At 47.9% G+C, this 20285-nt stretch overlaps 1 protein-coding gene across 1 annotated transcript in view; it reads right to left on the bottom strand.

The window, feature by feature from the left end:
• Prkca (protein kinase C alpha) overlaps positions 1 to 20285 on the bottom strand; it is a 386510-nt gene that overhangs the window by 8414 nt on the left and 357811 nt on the right. Inside the window, exons 14-16 of the mRNA XM_021648501.2 lie at positions 17834 to 17914; positions 12767 to 12874; positions 10511 to 10651 (exon numbers count right to left, since the gene is read on the bottom strand). Of these exons, the coding sequence (XP_021504176.1) occupies positions 10511 to 10651; positions 12767 to 12874; positions 17834 to 17914 (330 nt within the window). The remainder of the gene's footprint in view (positions 1 to 10510; positions 10652 to 12766; positions 12875 to 17833; positions 17915 to 20285) is intronic.

The following is a 20285-nucleotide window of genomic DNA, read 5'->3' as shown; positions in this document are numbered from 1 at the left end:
TGTCATAACTTGGACAAAGGATGCCATTGTCATCTAGTGGTTAGAGAGGGATACTGCTAAATGTCCTAAAATGAAGGCCTTCCCCTTTCTCTCAGAGACTTACTGGCTCAAAGTATCAACAGTGCAGCTGCTGTGAAACACTGGACTCCATATATCCAGACTGTAATGAGAGGTCCTGTGGTTGGTGCGAAGGGGCCAGGCAAGGAAATTAGGCAGAAGCAGTAATGTGTGGGAGCAGAGCATGGAGAAGTTGCAGAAGGCCAAGGAAAAAGCACTGTAAGCAAGTGTTACAACCCTATGTGTGTTGGTTTTGAGGAAAACTCCCTTTTGGTGATGGATGAGTACCCGAAGCCTGGACGAATTAAAGTGCATTTACTGTTGACGCTTTCAGAGTGCAGCTACGAGAACCCCTAAGAAGACAGCATTTGTGCTTTTTTCTGATACTGACCATGCAAAGAAGGGCAAGAAGGAGATTCTGAGAAACACAAGGAGAGAGAGAGAGAGAGAGAGAGAGAGAGAGAGAGAGAGAGAGAGAGAGAGAATGTGTGTCCCTATAAAGCAGAACAAGGCTAGCCAAGGTAAATGTTCTTTTTGCCTCCCTGTCTAGCATTGCGTTTATGGATTTGTTCTTTGAAAAGATTCTGTGAGTGTAGTCCTTTATTTGAAAACTGTCTTTATGATGCTCACAAATTAGTTCCAGTGAGAAGTTTCTTAGTGCCACGGCTTTATGGCCAAAGGAGGGGGTTAAAAAAAATAAAACTAAAAGAAGAGTCCTCAAAATCTACAAACACGAACACTGAGAGAGGCGAGGAGGAAAGAGGACATCAGATTCTACAGCCAGTGTTCTGAGGAGAGTTATAGCTAAGGTGTCTAGTGCTTATAAAGCAGTGTGTTGTAATAAACAAGATGGAAACATTCTGTCAAGGCCTCGCGCTGTCTATGCTGAAGCCCGGGGAGCTAAGGGGAAAACGTGGAACCCCAATCAGTTAAATCTCTGCCCTGTATCGCTCTGAACGGCCATGTGACCACTAGTCTCAACAGTGTTCCCCACCAGAGACACCTTTCTCCGTTCTCACTCTAACTCTCCTTAGAAGTTTCTCTGAGTTGGGGCTGGAAAGATGGCTCAGTGGTTAGCAGTACGGTTTGCTCTTTCAGATGCAAATTCCCAGCAAGCACATGGTGGCTCACAACCATCTTTAACTCCAGTCCCAGGGTATCCAACCCCCTCTTCTGACCTCCCTTGGCACCAGGCACACACAAACACATGTAGGCAGAACAGGTACATGTACAATTTAAAAATAAAATTAAATTAAAAAAAAGAATTTTCCCTGGCTCAAGGGAAGAGAGGGAGAGAGGGGCTGGAGAGATGGCTCAGTTGGTAAGAGCACTGTCTGTTCTTCCAAGGACCAGGGTTCAATTCCCAGTACCCACATGGCAGCTCACAACTGTCTGTAATGCCAATTCCAAGGGATCTGACACTGTCACACAAATGCACATAAAATAAAAATTAAATAAATTTTAAAAATAAAAATAAAAATAAAAGAGGGAGAGAAACCACATTCTGATAAATGAAAGCTTTTGTTAAACTGGCTTGGTTTAGGTGGAGAGGCAAGGGCAGGCTGAGGACAAAGAATGAAAATTAATTCACTGAAGTTCAGACATATCAACCATGAGACAAAAAACAAAAAACAAACAAACAAACAAAAAAACAAACCAAAGCCAGCAAACAAACAAAAGCAACTAGGGATGTCTCAGCAAGAATGGGGAAGATAGACAGACTCTGGAAAATTGGGGATCGAGTCTGAGGGTGTGATGAGACCCAAGACTCGGTAGATGCTTTATTCTGAGGGTGGTCCTATCAGAGTGAATGACAGCCCCAAAAGGCAGCATGAAGATTTTAATCACAAATTGAATGCTGTGAAAAATATAAGTTGATCTTATACTAGGGCAAGTGTCTCAAAAAAGAACCTTCCACACTTCTAAGCAAAACCAGGTCCAGAAACAGAGGATCTGTTTTGGGGAAACCAGAGAAGATTTTGAACTACTTGTCTTTAAGGACGTTATGTAGCGATCTTGCATACCGCCAGCAAATACAGACAAGGATTACAACAACCTGAGCTCTTTGGATGCTGGGGCAGATGCTGGGGCAGAAGATGATGTGCTTAAGAATCTATCGTCCATCGCCTATGACCCAACCTTGAGATCAACAGCTTGATGGTTCCACCTCGGAGCTGAATAGAGAGTAAGAGACGGGGGGGGGGGGCACCCAGTGAGATCTGTGGGCAAAGCAAGTGAATGAGGGGCATAAGAAGCTAGCTTGGCCGCGGATGTTCTCCCGACATTCCTCAGAGGTGAAGCTGAAGCGTCATCACAGCCACTTGAAAAACACCCTCCTCGGCAGCTACAACAACAGGCAGGTCTGGGTTGTTTGGGACCCCCGAGTTCTAGTCCACTAGCCTTCACAGAAGCTCAGTCAGCTTATGAACAATCCCTCTGGGGTGAATAATCATGGCATCCACCTCCACAGGCCAACAGCAGTTTTTACAGGCAGAAACTTTTGCCAGCGAAGTGGCATGGGACGAACTCAGAAGAGAAATGGGCATCAAGAAGCAGTCCGGACCAGAGTAGGTTGGTGTGTGAACCCAGGCAGGTGCTGCTGATCTCCTGGGAAACAGTTGCTGTCTGACACTTACTGACTCTTGACGAGGGTCAGCAGAGTGAAGGATCAGGCCAGAGATCAAAAGGCCCAGCTCTAGCTTTAGGAATCACATTGCATGTCCCTTTAAAGGTAAAATGGGATGTGACCAGCCACCTTTCAAGGCTGTGGTGAGGGCTGAAGGACGGAGCATATGTGAGGCCTTTCTAAATGATGAGACAGTGTACAGATAGAAGACACAGCATGTAGCAGTGGCCCTGAATGCAAGCAATTGATATTTGAATCAATGAATGTGTATAAATGCTATTAACAATCTGTCCTCTCTTTGATCTCCTCATTAAGGAATTAACATCTTTGTCATTTTTGATGTCTCTATGCAGATGATTAGTTTTAATCATCCACTGGACACAGAACCACCCGGGAAGGCAGGCTCAATGAGGGATTGTCTAGATCATATTGGCTAGGTCTGTGAAGGACTGTCTTATTTACGCTAAGGAAGCCCTGCCTACTGAGGGTGACACCATTCCCTAAACCAGGGATACTGAACTACGCAATAGCGAGAGAAGCAAGGTGAGCGCAAATGTGTGTATTCATTCTTTCTCTTCTCTTCACCATGGGTATGATCAGCAAGTCTGAGTTATTGCCACCTCGATTTGCCAAAAATAAGGGACTGTGGGCTAAAATGTACCCGTTCCCCCATAAGTTTGTTTTGTCAGGGTATTTCATCCCAATGACAGAAGAGTAAGACACCACCCATTTAGTAAATTCACCAATCAATAAAGTGAACCCAAGGGAAGTCAGGTGCAGTCAGGTGTTACAGAGCAGGGAATGACGCAGACTCTAGATGCACCCATGTCCTGTGTGGCAAGCACCCCTCCAAAACACTTTGTTCTGAGGAGGGGCAGAGGGAGGAGACTGAGCTGTGCTGCAGGGCGTGGCTTCTTGCCTGTGATTTTCACTCCTTTGAGGCACTGAGTATGGGTGGCGCATGCGTCGGTCTAAACGCATGGTGTCTCAGGAACGTGAGATGTAACTCCATGGTCACTGGCACGGGAACGTGAGTGCTTACAGAACAGTGACTGTTAGGAAGCAGAACCACACAACCCCCAGAAGGGTAGGCAGAGCTCAGAACGAACGAAGCTTAAAGGTTAGCTGCAGAAGCACAGAAATAAGAAGAGACATTGGAATCCGGGGAGGGCCTCTTACAGTTGGTAGGTATGGCATCCTTGGCATCAAGAGAATGCTTACCTACGGCGAAGCACTGCACTGTGCAGTGTGAGCATTTGTGAGCATGTCGCCCCATCTCTGCACAGCTCCTTGTATCTCCCTGTGTGAGTTAACTAGTCAGTGGCAGACACAAGCTGCTGGAATCTGCATTGTGCTTCCCGGGAGGTCAGGTCAACTGCACAGAAGCCCCTGGAGGAGGGCCTTTGGCTACTGCTCTGCCCTTTCCATGAAGACCAGCATGCTCAGGGAAGGTCTCGATGCAGGGTGAGGGCAAGCAGCAGCACGCGGTTAATGGTGAAAAAGTGAGGTTAGTTTGCGTAGTCACTCAGGGTCTGAAAATGTGCTCACCGAAGGCCTGGATGCCCACTGAAGCCAGTGCATTTTGGTACAGAAAGTCTGGAGAATAAGAACGGACAGAGGAGAGGAATTGGAGATGTCGAGAACCAGGAACAGCCATGTGAAAAATGCCATGAACCCACGAACCTCTGCGGTGCATTGCTATGTGAAAGATGCGAGGTGCGCAATGCAGTACCGTCTCCTTTGTGTGTGCGTTTATGCAAGCATACAGCTTTCTGGAAGGTTACAGGAAAGATCCTGACGTGTGGGACTATAAAAGTTAGGGATGGGGAGAGACCATCTTTCCTTTTCTATTCTTATTATTTGGCAGATGACTGCAAATGGATAGCACTTTAATGGACATAATTGCCTGAAAGAGACAGACTTTGCTACTTCTGGCCAACGTTCTCTGGGGTGAGGGACTAGAGAAGGGCTTTGGTCTTTTGGACATCATTAGACATACTCGGCTCACTTATTGCCTTAGAACACTATCTTGGGAGGGGTAAAATGCTGTTTGGAGGGAGTCTAGTTTCATGGATGAGTTTGCTGGTAGATACAGGACATATAAGTGAGTACATTCTTAGTCATCATGGCCTACACCTATAATTCCAGCACTCAGGAGACAGAGGCAGCTAGATCTCTGAGTTCAGGGAGGCCAGCCTAGTCTGCATAGCAGGTTCCAGAACAGCCAGGGCTACACAGAGAAACACTTGATCAAAAATCAAAACAAAAAAGTGAGTGCATTTGTGTGTGTGTGTGTGTGTGTGTGTGTGTGTACACATACAGGTGCACTTGGATTTGCAGGAGAATGAGCATTGTGTGTGCTCATATAGGCCAGAGGACAGCCTCAGCTGTCATGCTTCGGAACGTCTGTTATCACTAGTCTGGAGCGTTCCATGTAGGCTGGCTGGCGAGTGAGCCCCAGAGATCTGCCTGGCCGGGGTAACGGTTGTGTGCTGCACACCTGGCTTTTTCAGTGAGCATATTCTTGAAGCTGTAAAAGCCCATGCGTGTCTAAGGGTGACGGTTCTGGCTTACCAAATGTTCTGTTCTATGGGATAAAAATGTGCGCTCCTTTTGGCCTTTCTTTGTATTAACGGCCAGGTCTAGAGGGTTTAAAGATCTCTTTTCAAGAGTAGTACAGTGACCATCATTGTTGGGGCTTGGCCTTTGGGCAATGCAAGCACATCAATCTGAGGGCAGATAGGGCCTGGATGGACAACGCCCTTAATCGCCGAAATGCTCAGGTTTACAATTTAGTTATATCTATTATTTAAAATGTTTCATTTCTTACAGGCAGAAAAAGATTTGGGAGAGTAAGTTGTAAAGAACAGGAGGGACTGTTTGCTTCTAATTCACCAGTGGAAGATGCTGATGGAGAGTGATTTAAAGGCTTAAATCAAACCCCAATGCACCATGATGTGATTTCTTCTGTCTCCAAGGATGCTTAGCATTTTTAAATTGTCAGCAAAGCTCCTTGAGTCTTGAGAATCTCAGTTTTAATTAGCATCCCTGTTACTGGCTCAATGGAAAGACCAGGAAGATGAATCCCCCTGCCACTCAAGAGGACTGATTAGATGTGCCAGAGGCATTATCTCAGTTAGACAGTCTCTACAGACCTCCTCCTCCACTTGGGTAGCTGCTGCTCCGTACAAGTAACTTTGCAGACTCCTTATTAAAAGAACACCGAGCAGCAAGATGTCCTCACGTTTAGAAAATATGTACAGAATTATCTGTTTAAAGAAGCATTATATCAGCAACTTAATATCAAGTGGGTCAGGAAAACGTGTGTGTGTGTGTGTGTGTGTTCAGAGGACAAATGGAACAAGCAGGGTAAAATGTCAACACCTAGGTAATCTAAGCAGTGGGAATGTTGACCTTCTTATACGATCTCTCCAATCTCCCCTCACTTTTTCTTGCAGTGCTGTGGCTGAAACCAGGGCCTTATGCCTGTCAGGCAAGTGCCGCAGCTCTGCTCTACACCCCTAGGCTTTGGCTTTTTGAGGCAGGATCTCACTGTGTAGTTCAGGGTGTCTTTTCATTCATGATCCCTTTACCACTACCTCTTGAGTACTGGTATAGCTGCAGCGCTATCACCACTCCCAGCTTCCCAACTCTTTCACAGGTCGGAGAAATGCCTTCAAAATAATCTAAAAAAATAACTGCCAACCCCAAACCATCACCACATTCTCTAAAGCAGCAAATGATGTCATTAACTGGGAAGGGTGGGCTTCCTCCTGTAAGCATCCCCATTGCGGCCTCTCTTCATGGTGGTGGGGAGGGGAAGGCCTCTCTTCTGATTTTGGCTGTTCATCACAGTGACACTTATGCCTGCTGGTCTTACCGTCTTTGGCTCTTGCTATAAGGATGACAATGCCCCGGTGAAAGTTACTCTACTTTTTCCTACCTCCTTTTGATAAAGTAACTACCGTAATTTCCCAGGAAAAGCTGTCTCTAAGAAACTGGCCCATTTAATAAGAAGCATCGCCTACCTGTGGATTCAGGAATACTTAGTTGTTGGTGTTGACTTTACAGACCAGCATTCCCCCTCTAATATTCCTTTTGGTACAGTGGCTATTTCCACCTTGTCTCAGAAGGAGTGATTGTGCTTTTTTGTGCCAATGGATAGAATTCAAAAAATAGAGAAAAAGCAATCAATTGACTCTATGCTTGCTGGGTCTGTAGGCACTCCTCCTGCTCTCAGCTGGGGGAAATGAAGTGAAGACTGCTCCTGGCCACTTCATTTGCGTGACTAACACAAGGGAGAAATGACCCTGTGGTGGCCAGAGTGGCTGATTGCCACGCTTTCACTTTCTGGGCAGAGCAGAAAGGGGACTGTCCTTCCCTTGGCGAGAGCTGGGTGGCCAAGCAGCCTGGCTGACCTGTTCCTTGTCTTGTGTGTTCTTGCCTGCTTGATGCCACAGGAGGGAAAGCCCATTCATTTCTTCTGTGACTGAAGATGGACCTTTTCAGAGATGACATGTCTTCTGAAAACAGCATCTTCTTCCACGGAGTCGTGTGAATATGGACAGAGCTTCTTCTAAGGACTAGGGCTGGCTATGGGATGCATGGGGCCCAGCAAGGCTGGATTGAGCAGGATGGTGTTTTTTTTCTCAGAAGGACGAGGAGACGGTTGTCTAGAGGCTTCACCTGTGTGTCGGCACAGCTTACCTGCCTGGTTTAACTTAGCTTTGAAACAAATTAGCACAGGAAAGCCTCCCCTGCCCAGGGACAATACGGGCCTTACAGTAACACAAGGTGGCTTTCTGGGGGACAGACATGGTTCTGCAGAGGACTGGGCCTTCTCAGCAATGGTCACTGTAGGACAGATAGCTCCCTCACTGCTGACACTCTGGTCCCCACCGCTTTTGACTTGTTGCTTTCTTGTACAAGTGACCGCACACAGGAGACAGGCCACAGAAGCACTGTGGGTCTTGACTTTAATGTCAGTGGGAGAAGGAGGGTCCTGTATTGAACTTCCTGACGGAGCATCCCATAAAGAGTCTTTAGCTGTGACACCTCACATTTTGCATGACACTTCGGTCTAAAGGTTAGCGTAAGTGTTACTTAAGTGAGAAAACAAAACAAAACAGACTGTACACCAAGGGAAGTTCCATGTCTGCCCTGAGAGGTAATGTCGCTCCAGGGCGTGGCACCAGTGGTGCTGGAATCATCTTCACAGAATTAAGAATTAAGAAATAGAAAAACAGCAAGAAACAAACAAAACCCAAACACAATAGACCCCTGAATCTACAAGCACAGATGAGATGCCGAGAAGCAGCTGAATTGTGAGCACTTGGCAGTCCCACAGCTGGTACTTGACAGTAAGCAAGGGCTTAATTCCACGGATGCCGGAGCGGCACAGTTAATGGTCCTTAATCCTGCAAATCTCAGGAAAATGGAGTCTCCAGTGCTTGTCTGAAACCCACCAGGAAGACAAGGTTGTTAGCTAGGCCTACGAGCGCTGCTCAGACATTGGGGTGGCAGTGGGCTCTCAGAGCCGGGCTCATTGGGGGGGACACGGATTGAAGTCAGAGGCTCTTCTTGGTGTGATGTTTCTGTACCAGCACAGTGCCGTGCAGGCAGAGTGACACCCTAAGGACCCTTGCATGATGCTCCTCACCTGAAATCAGGAGGTAATTTCTCTCTGTCTGTGGCATGGGGGCAGGGTGGAGATCGAACTCAGGGGTGGCTCTTCGCTGGCCTGCTTGTGACCAGGAATTCCCCTACATCTCTCTTGGCCTGGACTCTTCAGCTTTTCGAAGAACAAAACACGCAACCCCGCTTGCTTCTCATGCCTCCTTTAACAGGTGTCTGTTCTCTACAGCCTGGCTTCTGTCCCCGAGTTCCTTCTGGCTCCCCCCGCACACAGGATCTAGGGCCAGAGATGCTCACTCTGAGCAGGCGGCCTCGTTCCCGCCTCTGGCCGCCTTCACAAAAGCTGCATGTTTTTAGAGGCTTTGTCCACAATTTCCGCCTCTGTCTATGATGCTGGATGTTGTTTCTCCACAGCCAAATGCAATTTATTCTTTTTAAAAACTGGTACCCAGTCTAAACAAACAAACTGCAGCTTGTTGGAAATTTAAAAAGCAAACAAACAAGCCAACAAAAACCACTGCTCACACATCAGGAATCACTATGCTTCTTAGATCTTTCTATGACCTAAGGGAAGAGTATGAATTCTCAGCTGAAATACCTCTCCTCACCCCCCACCCCCATGAATTCAAGGCCAACTACTGACAAACGTGGAAGGCTGAAATTGTTTTTTGTTTTGTTTTGTTTTGAAGTCAAGGTGAGAATAACCAGAGACATCTGTGTTTTATGGTAGCTTTGAGACTTCCGCCTTTCTGAACGTGATAGACTAGCAGCTCTGCTCCGCTTGGTCCTTCAGGCAGAGTCCACAGGGGCTCTGTGGCTAGGTGGAGAAACCGGCCCTGCTTTAGATGTTGCTGCTGACCTTTCACCTTTTAATTTAGGAAGACAAGGATGAAGGCTGCTGTGAATAAAGAAACTCCTGGACAATGTCCTGCAGAAACCTGTGCAGCAGATCCTCTCTGCCCACCTCATCTGTCCCCAAGCCTTCCAACCAGGCCTGAAGAAGCGGTGTCCCTAAGAGTACCCAAATCCAGGGCCTGGTGGAGGGGATCTGGAGGGAGCAGACTACCCAGTCGCCTTTTTGAAAGGATGATTCAGGGGAAGTCAACTGACCTGATTAATTTTAGTTTGTCTTTAGTCTGTGCTAAAAATGTCCGAGGAGAATAAAGTCCAGCGGGCTCGCCACCGTGTTATTCTTGGCGCAGCGGACACAAGGGCATATCTGAGGAAAGATTTGCTGCTCCTACTCAGCAACTCTGCCACCACAGGGGTTCCCCTGGCCTGCTCAGGCAGGCTGGTCGGAGACAGATCCAGGCTTATCCCCGGTGGGGTGGGGACTTCTGACTATGGTGGCTTGCCTTACAGTCTCTGACTGCGGGGCAGATGTCCTGGCACTGTGGAGTGGGTGTGTGAGGAGTTGGTGTTTTAAAGACACCCAGTTTAGTTCTAAACCAGGTTCTAAGGACAGAAACCTGGAGAGAGGGGATACTGGCTGCCACTCACTCTCAGAAGAAGCTAGCTGTAGGGCTGTCACCAACATGCTGAGACAGCGAGACAGCATAGTGGGAGAGGACCCTGCACATCCTTCGAGGCCCTGCCAGCTATGGCTTCTATTCAGCCTCTCCACGTGTTGGCTTCCTCAAATGCAAAGTGGGGACAATCACGTCTGTCTCACACGGGTGTGGGGAGGATAATGTGAACCAGTGTTTGAAAAGTGCCAGGAACAGGGGCTGTCATGTGATGGGGGAAATGGAATTTTAAAGGTGGGAATCACATCGTAGAAGCTGAATAAAGGCAGCCATGGCGGAACTGGCGGTGACCACCCGCTCCTCACAGTGGACACAGAAGCCACTGTGGGAACTGTGTTCAGAGCTTGCCCGTGAGCTGGTGGAGATTTAAGTGTGCTTCAGGACCCCATGGTAGGGGGCAGGGTGTGGGGGGAGGCTGGGGGAACAGGCAGATCTAGGAGGCCGGAGTCCCATCAAGGACAAGGCAAGGAAAGCTCTTCAGGGCACAGTGTCCCCAGAATCCAGAGCAGAATCTGGTGGCCAATGGCCTGGCTGTCCTGTGACCATCCTTAAGAGGGTGAGGAGTGCTAAGAGTCATCTCTCTCTCTACCAAGACCAGGGTCGCTAGCCTCCTACCTCCCAGGGCCAAGGACACAGAGCTCAGGATCCTGAGCTTTTCTGGACTCACCACTTTGGGCTTGAATGGCGGTTGGATCTCCCTGTTCTCCAGTTTCTCCCAGTCGATCCTCCTGAAGAAGGCATGTTCTCTGACATCCCTCTCTCCCTCGGGCCCGCAGCCCAGCCGCTTGGCAGGGTGTTTGGTCATAAGCTAGAGAGAGAGAGATGGAGACAAAGACACAGGCAGGTGACACAGCAGCCTTCTGGAGCCAGCACCTTCCCCGGCCAGCTCTGCCTCCACATAGATGGCGGTGTTGCCTGAGGACTCTGGAAGTCCACCAAGAAACACACATGTGCTGTGGTGAGGGTGGCCTCTGTGTAGATTTTCACAGTTGGAGCCCATGACCAAATGGAATAAAAATTTAAACAGGCATCTGCATGTATCACGTGCTTGGAACCTGGCATGCTATACGTAGACGAGGAAGTGGGGACGGGGAATGTGGCACAGCGATTCCTTTACAGGGTATTAAAGCCCTAGGTTCAATCCTTAGCACTGCCAAAGGGGAAGAGAGGAAGAGGAGGAAGTGTGAGAGGAGGGAGGGAAGGGGAATAGGAGAAGTTCAGGTTATTTATATCACACACTTAAAAAAAAAAAAGGCATGCGATCACTGGAAATCATGTGTGCTGAAAGTCCTGCTGGCCAGCCTCACGTAGGGTGCTGCAGCAAGCATCATGTTCCTCATTGCCAGGATCAAAATATTATTGAGCTCACGGGATAGGAATGTTGCATCAAAGACAGCAAGTAGTTTATTTCAAGTATCTGATGTAGCATTCAGAGGAAGTTGCCAACCCTTGGCTCTTTCGAATAATGAGCTCCTCAGCTGCCCCAGGCACCTTGGCCTCAACCATCAGACACACTAAACAGGAAACACAGAGTGCGGTACGCTCTCTTTTGATAAAGTTAAAAAAGGAATTTTGTGACTTAAAACATGACCACTCCACGCCAATTAAGTCACCGCCACCAGTTCAATTGCTAGCATTTCCCTGAAAGGAGTGTTGGCCAAGGACCCAGAAGGTTCAAAACAGTTCCATTTACAGCAGCCTCCAGCCAAGGTGGAAACAATGCCCGTGCCCTCCCCCACTTCATGGAAGGCAGGGAGAGACTCTCCAAGGTCCACACAGCGAAAACCTCGCAGCGATGTGGAGGAAGGAAACGGGGCAACGCACAGGGAAGTGGCCGCACTGACTGCTGCCGTGCTGAGCTAAAGGACCAGGTCTGGGGCACACGCTAGGAATCCCGTCTGTGCAAAGGCCAAGGTAGGCAAGACGAGTCTGTGTAGTTAGTATTGATTATCGTGGGGTGGTGGGTGATAGCAACTATAAAGGGAGAGAGGAAGGGGCATCTGTCCTCTGTCTTTTGACCAGGGTACAATTCTGTGCATGCATCCATTTTGTGAAAACTCATTGATATGTCCATAGATGGTCTATACCCGTTATATGTATGTATATCTATGTGTATATATATATATATATATATATATATATATATATATATATATATATATCTTAAGAGAGAGAAAGACTGAACTATGTCACAGATGTGAGAATTAGTTAGGAGAATTAATTAGAAAGCTAGATGTGAGAATTAGCACTCCCCAAGGGCCTGCGATTATTTCTTTATTTGTGTGACTGTGGGTGTATGTATGTCCATGGACCTGTGTGGAAGACAGGGGGTGGAGGGTGTATGAGTGTGTGTATGTGTAGAGAGGCCAGCCTTGGGTGGTGTTCCTCCTTGGACACACTGATTGGAGCTCGGCTGGCTGGCCAGTGAGCCTCAGGGTCCACCTGGCTTTGCTTCAATAGTATGTGCCCTATAGATACAGTTGTGAACTCAGGTCTCCGTGGGTATATGGCTGAGCTATAATTATGTCTGGTGATGCCCCAGACTCCCACTGCAATGCTAAGAAATGCACTGGGAACGGAAGTGCAGTAGAATAAGAGAATGGGTCAAGGCATTGGGACAGTACTGGAATTTGAGTCTCTTCTGTCCCCCTATGCCCTGCATGCCATCAAACTTTGCAGCAGCATGCATTTGTGATAGTCCTAGTGTCTTTCTCAGAAGGCTGGAAAAGGAAGCTGGGCGTGGTGGTACATACCTGTAATCTCAGCACTTGGGAGGTTTAGGCAAAAGGAATACAAGTTCAAGGCCCACCTGAGCTATATAGGGAGTTCAGGGCTGACTGAGTCAAAGAGCAAGAACCTGTCTCAAAAGCAACATCAGGTGTGGAAAGGGTTGATGGCCAGAGAGGAAAGCGGATGTACTCACTCCTTTGCAGATGGAGACAGCTTCCTTGGACAAGGATTTGGGGTAGGATACATTGTGCTCCATTATAGACTGAAACAGTTCATCCTCATCTTCACCATCAAATGGCGGCTGTTCCGGACAAAGGAGGGAAAACAGGAGTAATGCAATACCAGAGTGCTTGGACCACGCACCACAGGCTGCAAGGTTAGCTCAATTAGGCTGCTGGTTGTGAGTTCCCTTTTTTTTTTTTTTTTTTTTTTTAAACTGTTCCTTTCATTTTCTTGCCCTGGGCAACCCAAAATAATCTCTAGGGAAAATGTTTTGGAGTGATATGTTTAGTGATTTGCAAATAAATTATAATTAATCCATTAATCTTGTAATTATGTGCTAAAAGTCTAATTATGAGCCAAGCCAGGTTGCAGACGATTTTGTGTTTGGAGGGTGTGTGTGTGTAGGAGGATGCAGAGAATGCTTTCTGTCTTTACGTGAGGTCGGGGGAGGGGGGCACATCAGAACAGGGGCAGAGAGGAACGGGAGCCCCTCTGACCTGACAAGACAGGTAGCTTGTTTGGTGGCAGTGACAAGGGTATATCCCGTCTGGATATGTCCTTTGTCCCTTCTAGTGGGCATACCGTGGAGGACTGGTGGTACCGTGGGACAGCATGGCTCTGAGGTCACATGATTACAGGCCAGAATTCTAGCTCTACTTCCCAGCCAGGTGCCCACGCTCAAATGGCCCTTACACAGTAGTTCAGAGCTCAGTGGATGGTACCCAGACAGAGCTCAAGGAAGGGTGCTTACAGTTGGCAGGGGAAGCTCCTGGGTGAGGGGTTGTAAGGAGACCCAGGAACCTGTCTGTTCCCAACGTGCCCTTCAAGCATCATCCCCTTTTACCCTGAGGGCACTGTTCTATCATTCTTACCCTAATGGGATGTACCCCGGAGGACTGGACTTATGGGAAATTCCTGAATGTCCCCTTTGGTACAACAAACCTTGAGCTTAACATAAAGATGGCAGGGGCATCCCTGGTAGAGAGCTTTGAAGGGGAGCTGGGCATGGGGCCAGGACAGGAGAGCCACATACAGTGAAGGAAAGATGCCAAACCTATAAAGAGCCCTCTGCTTGGGCTAGCCACAGGGGAATGGAGATTTCGATGACTGGTGATTTTTTTCTCACTTTTTTCCTCTCTTACTCTCTAAATATAAACAGTGAGACTCTTTTCCGGTGGCAAACGCCTGGCTTTGAAAAGCACCCGTGATTTGGTGGCAGTGTGTAGGTGGATGAGAAGAGCTAAGATGAGTCTGGCTGTGGATTAGTCAGGGAAGGATGGGCAGAGCCTGCCATGAAGTGTAGATGAAACATGGCATCAGAAAGACCCCACGAGGCAGGTTAGTGGAGGACTGCAGCTGCTGATGGCCTGTGCTGGCCAAGAGCTACAGCGGTGCCTGGCCTGCGGTCTAACACACCATCTTCTTGGCCCCATAACAGGTCTCCCCATACACCTTATTTGTCACCCACACAACGTCTCATCTTCTATAACAAGGAACCCACAGAGGGTCTGAGCTTTGGCCAAGGAGGTTTTCACAGCTAAGACAAACATGATGAGTTCTGATCTGGGCTGTGAGCCGCATCCTGCCAGGAGCACTGTGCGGTCTGAATCTAAGGTGGGCGTGTTCTTTGAAGGGTAAATGGAGGTGGTCAGGGCAGAGGCTTTGTTCGCAGTTATCAGCTGGTCACCACCCAGGAGAGCATTCTAGGGTTTTGAGTCAAGATGGGCTACATTCTTTGTAGATCTTTGACTTCTTAGTCAACACTTTTGTGGGCCTGGGGAGGGAGATGGCTCAGTTGGTAAAGTGCATGCCAGGAGACTTGAATTTAGAGCCTAGAATACATGGTGGCACACGCCTGTATTTCAGCACTGGGAAGTAGAAACAGGAGAGTCCCCTGATAGGCTTGCTAGTCTAGTCAGTGAGCGTCAGGTTCCATGGGAAACCCGGTCTCAAAAGACGAGGTGAAAAGCAACTGAGAAAGAAACCTACAGTAACCTCTGGCCTTCATACATACCTATAAATGCATGCCTATGCAACCCTCACATACACATTTACATAGGCACACATATGTATGCACACATGTGCATGAACACATTACTATTGCAGATTTTAGGATAATGCCAGAGACATGTATGTATGTATGTGAATAAATAGACATTCAAGCCGCTGACCATTTGGGGTTAGCTGACCATTTAAAGTGTTCATCTCTAGAAAAGACTAATTTCCCCTCTCTCAGCACTTTTTAATCACACACAGCTTCATCTGGGGGTCCCATGTGACTTCCCCTGTGAATGATGGCATGGCAACTGGCATTGTCACTGTTCAGTTTTTGCTAGTGACAGCCAGAATGATGAGGTTTCTGTCTGTTTGTTTGAGATGGGGTTTCCTCCTTGTCCTGGAACTTGCTCTGTAGACCCTGCTGGCCTCGAACTCAGAGATCCTCTTGCCTCTACCTCCTGAGTGCTGGGATTAAAGGTGTGTACCACCCTGTCCAGCTCCATTGTCCAGTGTTTAAGTAGCCATGTTATAGATATTTCATGGGTATAGTTTCCCTGTTTTATCTATTTTTTTTTTTTTTTTTTGTGGATTCTCAGGCTTTCTTATATTATTTTCAAATGAGACGCTATCTGAATTCTCTGCTCTCCTGACTGTTGCAGAGGCATTTTTCTTGATAGCCAGCAGTGTTTCCCTTCAGAGCCCGAGAGCCACTCTTCAGATGAGCTCCCGGGTCCTTGGGTGCCTTCACAGTTGCTTCCAGCATCACGTTGTAATAGCAAATGCTGGTAGGAACATCTCTGAATGCCAGCTCTTTTTCCCTCTGAACTGCTTCTGAGGAACGATGTCTAGGTGTGGGCTTACACACCAACAGACGTGGGGATGGTTATGTTCTTGCTAGGACTCCCCAGCTCACCCCAGGGGCCTCTGTACAGATAATTACCGATGCTCAGGCCTTGGTGCTGAAGGCAGGTCAGTGGTAACGGGCTATCATCACATCCGTCTTCCTTTCTAGTACTGCCAGCTGCCACAGTGTGGGGAGATCTGCTGCCTAGGTACTTAGCCCATGACTGGTCCAGACTGCCCCTCTCCCCTCCTACCCTATTCCTATGGCTATTTTTAAACATCTACAAATCTGGACACGGTGTTCCGAGCTCAGCTCCCCATTAACAAGTCTCGGGCTTGTGTAAAGATTTTTCTGAACGTGTTGTACCCCGCATCCCACTTGAGAGCTCTATGCTTTAATCAGACAAATCAGGTGATGGTTCCCACAGTACAAAATGATTCCGGAATCACTTCCTAACGGGCAGTGGGTAAGGGCCCTGCCATGTTGATTTGCAGATTGCTGAGGAGGGGGAGGGAGGGACACACAAAAACTGTTTGGGCTGAAGCTCCAATTGCTGAGATAAAGCTTCCAGTACCGATAAACAGCCATGGAAAACAACAACGCAGAGGTGAGAGGGCCAGACCCCTTATGACAAATACTGTGAAGACTCGGAGCTGCCATGAGCTCACTGGAGGGCCACATGAGCAGTATTAATGCCCCACCCCCAAGCAATTATGTTTGTCAAGCCATTCAGAAACTGGTTACAGACCTAGGCTATTCAGACTTAATGTCCTCTCTTGGCTGCTGACAGCTGATAAGCCAAAGGCACACACAATTGCTGCCAGCCACCTTTTCCTACTCATCTTTAGCCTTCTGTAGTTAAGGAAGACAGATTTAGTGCCTAGTCCCGCAGACAAGCTCATAATCAGTCTTCCTTCTCAGTGCCTGTATCTATCTACTCCTGTTTCTGAGTCCCTCTGGCCATGAAGGGATGTGGGTATTTGAGTGACACCCGTGGCTGAGTCACAGATGCACCAGGAATTCACTTCACTTTTCAAGGCTCTGACTGGAACTGTTTGCTGTCAGTAGGCAGCCTGGGGAAGCCGTATGGAACAGAGGCTGTGGCCTGTGCCCAGCAAAGCACCATCATGTTGGAAATCTTGCAGGCATCATTTTTGAGGACTATCACCCCTTTCAATATGAAATAGAGACTTTGGGGGATGCTGCAAGGCGGGCTAAGTGACTGGGGAGCAGCATGGGAAATAGGCCAGAAGGTATAGGAATCCCCAGTAGTGGGAACAGGTGTGGATGGTTTAAGCTACCAGGCTGATGACATTCAGAATCACTGTGGAAACAATGCTTGGGCATGCCTGTGTGGAGTTTCTACACTTGGTTACTTGATTTGAGAAGGCTCTCCCTAAATGTGAGGGTCAACACTCCATGGGCTGAGGTTCAGGACTGGATGGAAAGGAGAAAGCCAGGCATGAGTTAGCTGTCCCTAGTCCTTGAGTGACTGTGGACTGTATTCACCCTCCCTGCCTGCCCCCTGGGCCAGCTGCAGAGGGCCATATGGAGAGCGTGAGGCAGGCACCGAGACTGGAGGCTGCTGATCAAAGCAGTCAGGGTTTGTTGCAGTGGCTCATACGTTGAAGTCACTGCACGGGGAGGTGCCATGGGTAGGCAATGCCCTTGGTTCTCTGACAAAAGTCTCATTCGAAGTGAAACCTAATTTGCCTTTTCATAATGGGGAGTCTGGCCTCGCTGGCTTTTGTTGAAAATGATCCTGCACTGCCAATGGTGAGATGGGTGGGGGGGGTGGGGGGAGGGAAAGGGACTACCAATGAGTTTCTCTGGCTTCTTCCCTTCATAATAAGTCATAGTCAGTGGCTGGGATGATCTTTGTCGACCAAGCTATAGAGAACTATAACCCAAACACAGTTCTGAGATCCTGAAAAACGCCGCTGTCATCAGTTTGCAGGGGACACAACAGGGTGGCTACCTCATCCACACTGCAGACTGCTATTTCCCGTCCGGAGTTTTTATGATTGGGAGGATTACCATCTGCTCTTCGGAGCTTTTCTCCCTCCCTCCCTGGGTCAGGGACTTGGAGCGACACTTACCACCCTGCACTATTCTCCTGGCATCGCTGCCTCTGCTGAGCGGAAGTCACACCACTTGCAACAAACAAACACACACGGACGCGCCGTGAACCATTACCTGCCCGGCGAGCATCTCATACAGCAGCACGCCGTACGCCCACCAGTCCACAGACTTTCCGTACGGCTGGTAAGCGATGATCTGTGTGAAAACAAACGCACCGGTTACTTGTGGCAGTGCCCCCAACAGCTCCTGCCGGGAGAGGCTAAGGCAAGCGGCCAGGCATGTAAGCACAGAGCTTGCTAACGAGGGGGTGGCAGATTCTGCCTCTGTGTCTCACAGGGGCACGAGAAAAAGGCCCTCCAAAACGTACGCAGAGAACTGCTATTCCAGGATACACCACCCAAGTCCTGTTTCAGGGTTCCTCTGGTGGATTTACCTGGTGATGTCCCTGTCTTAAGGCAGATCTACTTATCCTCACTGCTGAAAACTACTTAGAGGGCGAGTTGGATTTAACGGTTAAAACACAAAAGGGGGCTAGAAGGACGGCTCAGTGCTTATGAGCCCTTGCTACTCTTGCCTAGGGCCGAGGACTGGCTCTCAGAACCCACACCAGGTGGTGAGAATTGCCTGAAACTCTAGCTCCAGGAAATGTGATGCCTTCTTCAGGCCTCTGCAGGCGCCGGCATGTACAGCATGCACATACAGACACTCAGGGGCACACATACATAAGATAAATAAGTCTTAGAAAATAATGCCAAGAGAAACCGTGTACTCTTGAATGGCTGCAAGGTTTCATTTAGGGCTAGGGCCTTAGTTAATCTCTGCTGATTTACTCCTGAGGTCAGTTATGCTCAGCAAGAGCTAACTAACAAGAAAACTGACAAACAGAATTATGCCAGCCTGCTAGCCTACAATGACTCAATTCAGCAGCGGACCGCGAAGGCCTGGAGAGATGTTGGTGAAGAGCACTTGCTGCTCTTCCGGAGGACGCGGGCTTGATTCCCAGCACCTGCACGGTCCTCTCAAGTATCTGTAATGGCGGTTCCGGGGCTCTGACCTTCTTTTCTGTTCTTCGACGGCACCAGGAATGGGAGTGGCACGCAGACATGGTTGCAGGCAAACCATTTATACATATAACATTTTAGACTACAGTAGGTCATGAACATTTCTGCAAAAGCCTTTATGTCTGCAGGACAGATTCCTGTGAGTAGAACTGTTGGTTCAGAATAGTTCTTCCTGCTTTGAGCCCTGGCAGGTTGCTGTCGGGGCAGCATAGCTCATCCTCATCAGCGGTGAAAGAGCTGAGTGTGTGCCCTTGAATTCTCACCAACAGCACTGATGCCATTGTTTCCCAAAGTGCCGATCTGATGAGCGAAAGCGATATTTCAATGCTCTTTTTATGTGCATTTTATTCACATGGGAATTAGACACCTGTGTTTCTCTTTTTAGTAAACTGCCTGGCAATCCTGATAGACAGGCCCATTCATTCATTCTTTTGGAGACCATGGGAAATGCTAGGGATTCACTGCAGAAAGGACAAGATCCGTACCCTCGCATAGACTACAGGGACATTTATTATTTTTATTGATTAGTGAGAGTTCTTCACATGTTAAGGTTATGAATCTGCTTTAATTTTTATAAATGCTCTTCCCAACTCACTTTAAAGAGTGCCTCACAATGTGTTGCTTTTTTTGCTTAGCAGACCCTTCTTGTGTTTTGTTTGGTATACCCTTTGATCGTTAGAGCTTTAAATATTTAAATAGAAAAACTTCTGATGGAGAGAGGAAGTGATATTTTACTTCCTGACTGAGGCAGTTACAGGTTCATGTGCCCTCTGCCATGGTGATTCTGGGGACTTGTGGTCCTGGATGACTTAGATGCAAGATGGAGGAAGGCTGCTTGACCTCTGCTTGCTAGCATCAAGCAGACACTCAGAGTGGCAGGCAAGCGACTGTGACATTAGGGACTAGAGTCAGTTATTCCACTAATAACAAATTGTTACACCTCACACCTTTTCTTCAAAACCTGTCAGGGCCAAAGAGAAAGCAATAAAAACCCTCTTCAGAGAGTGAAAGTCCACTCACTGAACCAGGACACGTGGGATGTTTTACATGCATCTTGCATCTTCTCATGCCACCTGATGGAGAGAGACACGACTATTCCCATATTATGGATGAGAAAACAGGCTCAAAAAGGTAAAAGACTTGTCCAAACCTACTCAGTGGTTAAGTGGTTTCTGAATGGTGGTTCATTTGTTTTTAAGAGAATTTCACGGCTTTCAAATATATCTGTGCTGGGCTTGACAAAATATTATCAAGGAGCACTGAAGATCAGCCTAAAGGGGTCTGAAGTAACTTCAAAGGGTTTAAATTACGGTGATATAATGATGTTTTGAAAGCAGTTGCATGAACTGTCCTCCTCAGCATACAAAGCCCGTTCCTCTCATTGGTGCTCCTCCCTGTCCCAGGGAGCTGATGTTGAACCCACAAGGTATAAATGAGGAATTTAGACTTTATTTCTTTTTTGGGCTCTTGCTACTATGAGGCCCAGGCTGGCCCAACTTGCAGCA

Source organism: Meriones unguiculatus, chromosome 7, assembly GCF_030254825.1.
Source record: "Meriones unguiculatus strain TT.TT164.6M chromosome 7, Bangor_MerUng_6.1, whole genome shotgun sequence".
NCBI classification, from domain to species: Eukaryota; Metazoa; Chordata; class Mammalia; order Rodentia; family Muridae; genus Meriones; species Meriones unguiculatus.
The sequence above is the reverse complement of the archived record's forward strand: the minus strand, read 5'-3'. Positions and strand labels throughout refer to the sequence as shown.